Source organism: Stegastes partitus, unplaced genomic scaffold (genome assembly GCF_000690725.1).
Source record: "Stegastes partitus isolate 25-593 unplaced genomic scaffold, Stegastes_partitus-1.0.2 Scaffold1055, whole genome shotgun sequence".
NCBI classification, from domain to species: domain Eukaryota; kingdom Metazoa; phylum Chordata; class Actinopteri; family Pomacentridae; genus Stegastes; species Stegastes partitus.
In genome coordinates, this window is record NW_007578786.1 from 38,397 (window position 1) to 49,960 (window position 11,564).

Here is an 11,564-nt window from a genome sequence, read left to right on the forward strand (position 1 = left end):
CAATTATATCAATATATCAGTATCAATCATCCAACAATTTCCCTGAGGTTTGCACCAAAGGGATCAATAAAGTTCTATTCTATTCTATTCTATTCTATTTATTCATTTAGACATCAAAAAAGAGACTGAGCTACAAACCGACATCCATCCTGGATCCACATAGTATTCACATGTTTAATTGTATTCATGGAATTACTTTATCTCTTAGACAATTACACGACCAAGTCTCATTATTCAAAAAGTACAACTCGTGCATTTGATGTTTCTTTACTTTTTTTCACGACAAGTTATGAAGGCTACTGATTTTTCTTCCTCCTCTGGTGGAAATATATTCTATGAAACAGACTCAGGGAGTGGGAACTGAAAATCTTAAAGACTGTCGATAGAATGCATTTTTATAAAGTGCACAGGGATACGTGCAGCTTTATATATGAAAGCTGCAGCTTTGGAGGCGGCTGTGATACGTTGGTTTCAACACGAAATGAATTCCGCTGAAAAAGAGGGAAAGTTAAATCAAGAAAAGCGCTCAAATGACCGTATTGCTGCTAAAATAAATACATATTTTTTTATTTTATTTTTTTTAAAATCCACCTATATTCATATCCGGATAAATGAGAGATTAGGAGTTATGAAAGACACGATATTCCCGGGGCACCTCTCACTCTCTGGTATGTGACTGAGTCTGTGTCATCCATGTGACGTCAACGCGCAGCGCGCATATAAGGTGGGTCGTCTCTCAGGTCTCTCACATTCAAACTTTCACCCTCACAGCGGAGGTTCCTTGGAGGAGAGAAGGAAAGAAAAAAGGATCTGACGAAGTCTTTGGAGTATGACCAGACTCACATTTGCGGTTTTCCTGTTGGCACTGGGCTTTCTTCTCTGCGAAAGTGGTGAGCTGAGAAACTTCAAACGAATCTCTGACAATTTATCCAGAAACTATGAATCTGAGCAAGTTAAAAAAAAATATGGTTATAGACCAGGATTTTTTGTTTCCTGTTAGAAGATGCTACAGCCATTATAACATAATGACATGGACTTTATAAAAATGTGGAGCATAAAAACACAAAAACTTTCAATGAGATTGTGAGATTGTGGGATCTAATAGGTTTGTCTTGAATTCTTAGTGAATGCCAAACATTATCTGTTCCAGGTAACCCATGTTGCTCAGAGCCATGCCAGAACAGGGGGGTTTGCACAGCCCTCGGGTCCGATAACTATGAGTGCGACTGCACACGGACAGGCTTTCATGGACAGAACTGCACAACACGTAAGCATCAACCCATGAGCTGAATCTGACATTAGGATGTGTTTGTTGTAATTACATGTTCGGTTAATTAACCTTCCCTCTTCTTTGCCGCTTTTACAGCTGAATTCTTCACCTGGCTCAAAGTGTCCCTGAAACCGTCGCCCAACACCGTTCACTACCTTCTCACTCACTTTAAGGGCTTCTGGAACATCATCAACAACATCTCATTTCTCAGAGATGCCATCATGAAATATGTGCTGACGTGTGAGTGTCTTTAGCTGAAGGCAAAATGAAAAGATTGGCTGGAAACTTCCTGATAGCACATTAATTAATTTGTACAGCAGCTTGTGGAGAACCCGGTGATGTGTTTCGACTAATGTGGTTTTCTCCTCTCTCCAGCCCGATCCCACCTGATTGATAGCCCTCCAACTTTCAATGCGGATTATGGTTACAAAAGCTGGGAAGCCTACTCCAACCTGTCCTACTATACGCGCACCCTCCCCCCAGTGCCAGAGGATTGCCCAACCCCAATGGGAGTAGTAGGTAAGAACAGCGTCTCTGCCTCAGGAGAACCAGTTTTCTCAGATTCTTAAATACTACTGTAATGAGGACAAGAACATCTTGCTCTTATTACATCATAGGAAGTGCACGCATCAAACTGATATTTTCTCCTGGATTAAAATGTGCTGAGGGAACACAGCAAAACCTGCCCCAGCAAGCCACAGCTAGAGTCTTAAAACTGCCTCTTGCACATTAGACCTAAAGAGCTGTAATTTTTCCTGCTATTAAAGTAGCTTCTTTCTGTATCTTATGCTGACTGTAATGTTCTTGTTTCCAGGCAAGAAGGAGCTCCCCGATATCAAGGTTTTGGCTGAGAAGCTCCTAATGAGGAGACAGTTTATACCAGACCCGCAGGGCACCAGCCTGATGTTTGCATTCTTCGCCCAACACTTCACACATCAGTTCTTCAAGTCTGACATGAAGAGAGGACCTGCTTTCACCTTGGCTCAAGGTCACGGGGTGAGTGCAGCAGATCTCAGGAAAAATTAGGAAGAAAACTGTTTCAATATGAAGCACATTTTAATGGTTTGGTTTATGCTTTTTAGGTGGACCTCAACCACGTTTATGGAGACAACCTGGAGAAGCAACACAAGCTCAGGCTTTTCAAGGACGGCAAGCTGAAATATCAGGTACGCTCAAAGGCAGCTGCAGTTCAGCCAGTCGAATGCTTCAGACCACTCCTGTGTCTCACAATCGCTTCCTGTCTTGTGTAACTCTGCAGATCCGGGATGGAGAAATGTACCCACCAACAGTAAAGGACGTGGGTGTCGACATGCACTACCCTCCTCATGTGCCAGAATCTCACCGCTTCGCTGTCGGCCACGAGGCCTTCGGCCTGGTCCCCGGTCTGATGATGTACGCCACCATCTGGCTCCGCGAACACAACCGGGTGTGCGACGTGCTGAAGGAGGTCCACCCCGACTGGGACGACGAAAGGCTCTTTCAGACCACAAGGCTCATCCTGATTGGTGAGTTTAAGAGTTTCAGTCACGTAGCTGAAAAAGTAAAGTCAGAATAATATGCTGGTGTTACCGCTAGAGTTTTAGAAAGAGGAAGTGGTGCTTTTTATTTTGGGAACACTTACCAACAGCCCTGTTTCTCGTACGCTGGAGCATTTTACTGAAAGGGGAAATGTTAAACAAGCCTCAAGATGTGCAAAGAAGAAGCAACAAGCAAAGCACATTCTAATGCCTGCATTATAAGAATGTGTGATTTTTTTGCCCTGTAGGTGAGACCATCAAGATTGTGATTGAGGACTACGTGCAGCACCTGAGCGGCTATCACTTCAAGCTCAAGTTTGACCCCGAGCTGCTCTTTAACCAGCGCTTCCAGTACCAGAACCGCATTGCATCTGAGTTTAACACCCTGTACCACTGGCACCCTCTGATGCCTGACAGCTTCCACATCGAGGAGACCGACTACAGCTACAAACAGTTTGTGTTCAACACCTCTGTAGTGACTGAGCACGGCATCGGCAACCTGGTGGAGTCGTTCAGCAAGCAGATTGCAGGACGGGTAAGAACTGTTAGAAAAACTTTCTCTGAGATTGTACCATCACTGTTGCTTTAAAGTGGCTATAGCTTACATTTTACTTACCTTTTTTTTTGTTTTTCAGGTTGCCGGTGGTAAAAATGTCCCAGGACCGATCCTGTATGTGGCCATGAAGTCCATAGAGCACAGCAGACAGATGCGTTACCAGTCTCTGAACGCCTACAGGAAAAGATTCTCCATGAAGCCCTACACCTCTTTTGAAGACCTGACAGGTGAGAAACGTTCAACATCATTTATAAAATGGAACACTTGTAGGTGGAAAACATGACATCAGAGGATTAATGAGGACGTTATTATCAACATTATTGCTGCATTTTCATGAACTGATTGCAGGAATTACTCTAAACAGATGAAAAAATGCTACAGAATACAGCTCATGATGTGGTTTACTCATTATTAGGGGAATGGCTCGGGCTCAGTTTTAGTCCCCAGCCGCTTTAGAGGTTAGGTATTTATTTCCGTGACTCTAAGAGCCAGATGTTCATTTCATCTTAAGATAGTGTAAGCAGATTGTCATCACAGAGAGCAAAGCATAAACAGACAGGAGAGACCTCCTGGTTCAGAGCAAAAGATTTAGATTCCTCGAGAAGAGGATTTCATCTTGATTTAAAAACTAAATGTGATGTATGAGTAAAGAAAAATGTTTGCTTGTGTATACCTGTAAGAAGATTAAAATGAGGAGGTAGCAAAGACAAGAGGAGAGATCATTTTTGTTTAAAATTCTGGCTCTGAATCAGCCAAAGCACAGAGGTCATATTTAGACTAACGGCAAACTTTGCAGCTGCTGAGCCAGTAAGAGAAGCCGAACTGAGTCACTCACTGAAACTGTTCCTTTGCTTGTTTTTTTCAGGTGAAAAAGAAATGTCCGCAGTGCTTGAGGAGATGTACGGCCACATCGATGCCGTGGAGCTCTACCCGGGCCTGCTGGTGGAGAAACCCAGGCAGAACGCCATCTTTGGGGAGACGATGGTGGAGATGGGGGCCCCTTTCTCCCTCAAGGGCTTAATGGGAAATCCCATCTGCTCTCCGGAGTACTGGAAGCCCAGCACCTTTGGAGGCAACGTGGGCTTCAACATCGTCAACACCGCCTCCCTGCAGAAGCTTGTCTGCGATAACGTGCGGGGGCCCTGTCCCGTGGCGTCCTTTCATGTGCCCGACGTTAAAGACACGGGGTCCATGATCATCAACTCCAGCTCGTCCCACTCGGGCGGCAGTGACATCAACCCCACGGTCATTCTGAAAGAAAGGACTACTGAGCTCTAATTTTATCTGATTATTATTGGGATATATATTTTATGTATTTATTTATTTATTTATTTGTATTATTTATTGCCTTTACTATTTATAGCATATAAGAAAGCGCAAGAACAGAATTTTTTAAAAATATTATTACGTGTTATTTTGTACAAATTCGTTATCAAGAACAAAAATCTGTGTTTATTTATTTGAACAATTCTTTGTATTGTAAGTTATTGTTACAGTAAGAACCTCAGTCACTGCAACTTGATACTTGAAAGTTAGTTTACAGTTAAATGGTAGCGTATGTTACACTCCTTATCGTCTTCTCAAAGTAGCTCCTGCTGCGCATCCACTTGTGCTCATGCAACTGATGATCTTCAGTGTCCTGCAGACAGCAAAACACAGGACAGTTGTAACATTTATAATGAACTGAATGACTGATCTTGACTGTTTAGATCTGATTTACTGCACAGCGCATTCCTTTTTCAGTGTTGTTTTCCTGATTTCTTTTCTACTTTAGTCTGTATGTCGCTTCCGGCAATCTGAAATGAGAGTAACTGCACAAGCTGCACTGTTGTTTAGAAATGCATAGTTACTCGATTGTACGAGCTTGACGTAGCAAAGGTATCGCTAGTTATGCTCTCAGTGACTATTTGTATTGCAATTTGATATCAATAAATTTTGACAGGAAGTCTTACATATTTCTGACTTTGTGTTTTCATATGAACCCTCTGATTGAGGATCCAACAGGCTTTTCCTCCTGAAGAAATAATGTAATCCAAGTGCAAAGCAATGAATATACCCATGAAAACTATCACTAGTTTTATATTTTATTTATTGGAGTTGGGGTGTGGCGACAACAAGAAACAAGGCACACATTTAAGGCACAGTCTGTTAACCCCATTGACTGTTAAGACAGTGTGTTAAATATGCAACATCCCACTGGTATGTTCATCGGGCTGGAATATCACATCACTGCAGAAACCAGTTTCACATCTATGTCACTGCATATGGAGGACAAGACAATGTGTTGTCATATGAACGCAGACCAAGTTGTCCTGAGTCAGAGGGATGATTTTCATGGTTCAGGTGAGAGGTGAATTAGTCACTGTATTGCCTCATAAAATTCCAATGATGTCTAAAATGTCTTTTTTCACAACTTCAACCGACTGAAAGAAAATAATCACACATCTCGTCTTCTTGAAATACATTTAAAAAATAATACACAATTCAGAATCAGAATCAGAAACACATTTATTGCCTGTTCACACAATATGAGGAATTTGTTCTGGTGGGTTGGTGCAACAAAACAACAATAAATATAGAGTGAGATCATTTCTCGTGAATCATAGTTAATTACTGAACATGTTCATTATTATATTTAAAACAGAATTCAGCCTTAATATGTAATAAATTCATAAAGCAGGGCCTTTTCTAAAATCTCCTTTTGAATAACTGGAATCCATTCTACACTGATTCGGGTCCCTTTCTCCACAGACCTCTGAAGGTGTCCTGGGGTATCAGGTACCAGCACCAAAGCCTTTAACTCCTGTAAGTTGTGAGTTGGGGCCTCCGTGGATGCAATCTGATTGTATAGCACATCCATCAAACTTAATTCTAGGGAGTCACGTTGAACTCTTCGTTTTGTTCCTCAACCTATTCCTGAATTATTCCTGCAGTGTGTCAGGAAGCATCATCCAGCTGAACGAAGCTACTGCAGTCGACTGCCGCTGTGAAGGGGTCCAGGTTCTGCAGCAGGGTTTAGGTGGGTGGTACGTGTCAAAGTCACGTCCACATGGATGCCAGGACCAGAGGTTTCCCAGCAGAGCATTGCCCAAAGCATCACACTGCCTCTTCCTGCTTGTCTTCTGCTGGAAGATCTCTTCACCAGGTAAACGATGCGCATGCATCAAGCCGTCCACATGACGTAAAAGAGAATGTGATTCGTCAGATCGGACCACCGGGTTCTGCTGCTCCATTGTCCAGCTCTCATGCCCATTGTAGGTGGTTTCAGTAGCGGACTGAGGTCAGTCAGAGCCCACTGGGTCTGGTCTGCGGCCACAGAGCCTCATACGCAGCAAACTGTGATGAACTGTGTGTTCTGACACCATTCTGTCAGAACCAGCATTTAGGTTTTCAGAAATCTGTGCTACAGTAGCTCTTCTGTGGGATCGGACCACACAGGCCGGCCTTTGCTTCTCACTCACATCAGTAAGCCCTTACAGGTCCGTGACCCTGTCGCTGGTTCACCAGTCGTCCTTCTTTGGACCACTTTTGGCAGGTAGCACTAAACACTGGATGCTGGGAACATCCCTCCAAGACCTGCTGTTCTGGAGACTGTTTAACCCAACACATCACCTTGAAGGACTGACTGTTCACGTGCTTCCCCACCGTTTGACAGGTGAAACAGCCTGTTAGTGGTTTTAATATTAAGCCTAGTCTGTGTATATTAAGTCATATTTTTTTTGTTTTTTAGATAGATAGAGGTACCCTACTAAAGGGATCAATAAAGCTCTATCTAATCTAATCTAAGGTCACACGAGTCTTCTGAGTCTCTTTAGTTATTCAAATAGAAAGAAGGAAGTTTATCTATTTAACATCTCTGTCCAATCATCAGACTGCTTCTTATGAAGACCATCAGATAAGATGAAGCTCAAGAAAAAGACCAAGAGTGGAAGTAGAGTTAAGAATAGTTCGTCTGCTACTCTCTCCCAGGTCAAGACTTTTTCAGCTGCTCTCTTACAGTCTGTCTGAGCATGTTTCTCATCTACAGGTATGAAAACAGAAGACACAGAAGAACAAATTACCAACGGATGCTTTATCTCAGTAATACAGTGAATGAAACCGATAAGAAAAAAAGTGAGTTCAGCTTCAGAAAAACACTCTTTCTTCTCATGCATTCCCTTCATTATCACCGTCCTCTACAGTCCACTTTGTGCAGCTCAGGAGCTTTCTTCCCTCCTCGACATACGCGATAAAACATGTAGACACTTGCCAAGCTCGAGGAAGTCTGTGTGCTTTGAGGCAACATGGCACGATTTTCTGCTTCCCGGAACAGTGAGGTGAATCAGTGAAGATCAGGATTTGCTCACTAAAAAAACGTCAATCATGCTTTGACGCTATACATGTAGGTTAGAAAGACAGCATCTTGAGGTAAAGGAGGAGTGTTGTTTGGGCAATGCTGATCTATTCCAAGCAACAGTTTCTGTGTACTGCCTCTGTTTTGATATTACTCTGTTGTTTTTGTACGACTAACAACACACGCTATATGACGTGTGTCAAAGAGGAAATGGGGAAACGTGGTATTGTGCACATCCCTAAAACTTTCCAGCAGTTGACAGAGGCTGCGCTTTGCCGGGAAAAGATGTGGACGGGTATTTGGGCAGTTTTACTGTATATGAGGTGTGAGGATTAGCGTTCAGTCCAGCAGCGTACAGGAAACCTTGCCTCAGCAGTATACGCTGGCCGTCCAACAGGGGAATGCTGGGTTTTTGTTTTTTTTTTTTCTCGGGTAGCCATTCCAAACTAAATATGGCGGAAGGAATGTTGACGTGACTGGCAGCACAGAGTGGTGAGTCAGGCCGCCGGGCATCATCCCTTCTAAACACAGACAATGACAAGCTAAATTTTCCCATCCATTCACACGTTTCTCACAATTGATACAGAGAGCACATTTACTCTCTCCCCCCACACCGGACGGTTAGAGTTCCAAACACAAAACCACATACACAAGTGAGCAAATTGCATCAATTAAGTCATGTGCATCAGATGTCATCTCAGCTGAACCTCATGAACAGTTCCTTCCTCTATCGAATAATCTTTGTCCCGCACTTCAAAGCACGCGTAGGGTTCGCCGTCGGAAGGGACTTGGTCTATCGCGGCATGAAAATGACCTAATTGTGTGTGCACATTGCTTGTTTTCCCCACAGCCAGTTGCCCGAGGGGTGAGTATTATTATTCCATTGTGCATCAGTGTGCTGCATGCCCAGGTCCTGATCTATGAGACCGAGCAGGGGAACACATCTCGCTTTGTGTGGGTGAAATGAGCATGGGCATGTCGTGGGCCCTGGTGCGGGACAAGATCAGAAGGGCTTCAGTGTGTGTGTTTTCCCTCTGACCGCTTCCGAACCTCTCTGGAACCAGACCCGGTGTGGCGGCTGTGACCGAAACCAGAATTACGTGACGCCGTGCAGGTGGCGGTAACGGAGGTCAACTGGGAGCTGGTGCCGGTCGCATCAGCGCGTGAAGCACTGGCACCGGAACACCGGAAACGGAAACTTCATCTCGCACGAGTTTGTACGAAATTTGTTCAATAAATTAAATCATCAAACTGAACTTCAGCGACCCGAGGCAATGTTCTGATTAAATCAAATTCCAAAATGCTTGAGAATGCTGAAAAATACGATTTCATCCCAAAACGTGTCTGTGAAGATTCTCAGTCATCCAGGTCATGGTTGCTCTGGTAGATTAATCGTACCAACTGGACTTGCTTGAGTTCCTTGAAGATGTTCCAGCTCTCATCCAAGAGGCTTCATCAGCTCTGACTGAGTAGTTGGGAGTTCCAGATATCCTGAAGGAGTCATTAACACCTGAGTTTCAATTGGGGGTTTGTTGCTCCTCCCCCTCGTCATCTTCCTGGGAAGAGGAAGATGAAACCGCATCCACACCGAGCCACAAAAGACCCTAACGAACCCCATGGTGGCAGGGGGAACACTAATGACCCAGATAACGAGGGGGAGGAGCAACAAACTCACAATTGAAACTCAGGTGTTAATGGCTCCTTCAGGATATCTGGAACTCCCAACTACTCAGTCAGAGCTGATGAAGCCTCTTGGATGAGAGGTGGAACGTCTTCAAGGAACTCAAGCTGCTGCTACGATTAAACTACGAGAATACTTCCCAAAACCAATTCATAAATCTTTAAAAAGTCTTTTGCCTGAAATAAAAGTTAAAACCAAAACATATTCTGTTGAGAGCAATGCGTTCGGTCTTTACGATGGATTATTCTGAATCACAAACTGTTTAGGTTCTGGCAGAAATGATTAATCAGTCATCCCAACGGCTGGAGATGAATACCTGAAGATCACCAGTTGTTTTATATTCTGAGTAAGAGATGCTATATTGGAAGAAACAGTGAAGTTTCTTTGTGCACAGAATCAAATGAGGTGGGGATTGCTCTTAGTGAGCTAAAAACTGGAACAGAGCTTCAGCATATTTGCTCAAGCAATTCAGAAGAAAGGATAATTATAGCCTACGGGCTGCAACTTTGTCTAACCTGAATCCGCCCACATGCTGGCGGGAATCTTCTTGGTTTTTTTTTAGGTTCTGTCTTGATTTCTAACGCTGTGCTCCACCATGACGACAAGTGTTTTGCTGCTGTTGAAGCCACAGGGAAGACCTCCATTTGTCAATGCCGGTGATGTCATTCTCACTGAATGATCATGGTTTCACCTGACACCTGACACACACACACACACACACACTAATAGCATTTTTTTCATACCGTCATGAGCTCACGACAGTTTAGGCAACAGTGACTGTCGTAAGACGAAGTCAGGCGCATGTCGGATGTCGGTCACGTAAAATTCCTATTAAATACACACTAACAATAAGTTTATTTTTGATCTTTGGGTTTGGCTGATTGCTTCTTAGATTGTTTACCTGGTGATTAAAAGAATTCCTGAAACGACCAGGATGATCATTCAAGACAGTAAAAGTGCAACTGAGGTGATTCCTGAATATGTAAACTGAAAAGAAGGGAAGGGCAAAGAGATGAGAAGGAATTCACAAACACAATGAAACATTGTGCAAGTAAGAGGAAGAGAAGCCCTGATGAGTCATCTTCATTGATCTACACCCATTACATGCTGTTTGTCTTTGGATCACTCACTATGACTCTCCTGGCACGTTACACTCTAAACGAAGTGAAGACAAGGTGTCTGATCACACTGAGGGTTTTGTGCAAAGAAGAAAAACTAAAGAAAGAATAAAGGTAAATCAAAGGGAAAGACAGAAGGAAAGGATCTAGTGATACAAAAAGTCTGCATTTAAAGTTTAGATTGGAACAAATACATTAGAACAGAACCAATCAGGCTCTGCTGCCTTCACTCCTGTCGAGGTCCGACCCTCATGCTCAACACGTCTCTGTGACTTTCTGCAGGGACGAGTTCCTGGCACCCGATCGCCTCCATTTCCGATCAACCCGCATCTGATGTGTTCGTTACAGAAGCGTCCCTTTGACAAAAACTACCTCCAGATCCTTTTAAGGCTACACAGGCTGAAATGAGCGTCCTCCATCCACAGCACTATGTCACAGGATGAGGAAACAACAACGATATGAAAACAGCTGTTAAACTGTCGGCGATCGCACGAACCTGCAGTCACATTATATCATCAACACACACTCATCCGTCAGACATACACACACGTCACTGCTGTATGTTATAGACGACCATGTGAGGGCCTAAAGAAGCAGACACGTGGGTGACGTCACATGCCAGAGGTGTTAGAGATGATCTCCTTCATTAGGCTTCATTCCCACATTCGGCTGATAAGAATCACCCTCTGAAACCTGAAACTCCAGAATTCCATGTATTACACTGACAGGCCTCGTCTTGATTTTCTGGCAGCATACGTGTCAACAGACAGATTCACATCTCGTGGAGTCCGCTACAGAACAAGGCTGATTTCCCAATGTGTGCACAATAAAGGTTTCTGGTCACTGTGAGTGTTCTTCTGTCCATATTTGCCTTTAGAGGGATCCTTCCTCCAGACATCGTTCTGTACAAAAACCCAAAACAAGGCTTCAGCGACCTAATCAGTCAGATCATGTTACACTTTAAGCGAAGTATTTCTCTTTGTTTTTCCCAAAGACACTGTTTTCTTTCTGCACCATGCCAGAGGTTAAAAAAAAGCACAAGAGGGGAATGTGGAGCTAAAAACAATATTAACGTTGGAAGATACCAAC

At 43.5% G+C, this 11,564-nt stretch overlaps 1 protein-coding gene across 1 annotated transcript; it reads left to right on the plus strand.

The window, feature by feature from the left end:
• Positions 1 to 754: 754 nt before the first annotated feature.
• Positions 755 to 5,298, plus strand: LOC103367489 (prostaglandin G/H synthase 2). The gene is made up of 10 exons (XM_008295518.1): positions 755 to 890; positions 1,151 to 1,267; positions 1,367 to 1,510; positions 1,646 to 1,789; positions 2,085 to 2,266; positions 2,353 to 2,436; positions 2,529 to 2,775; positions 3,036 to 3,322; positions 3,423 to 3,570; positions 4,209 to 5,298. Exons 1-10 carry the CDS (start codon positions 830 to 832, stop codon positions 4,619 to 4,621), a joined length of 1,827 nt encoding a protein of 608 aa, XP_008293740.1. The 5' UTR covers positions 755 to 829; the 3' UTR covers positions 4,622 to 5,298.
• The last annotated feature ends 6,266 nt before the right edge of the window (positions 5,299 to 11,564 follow it).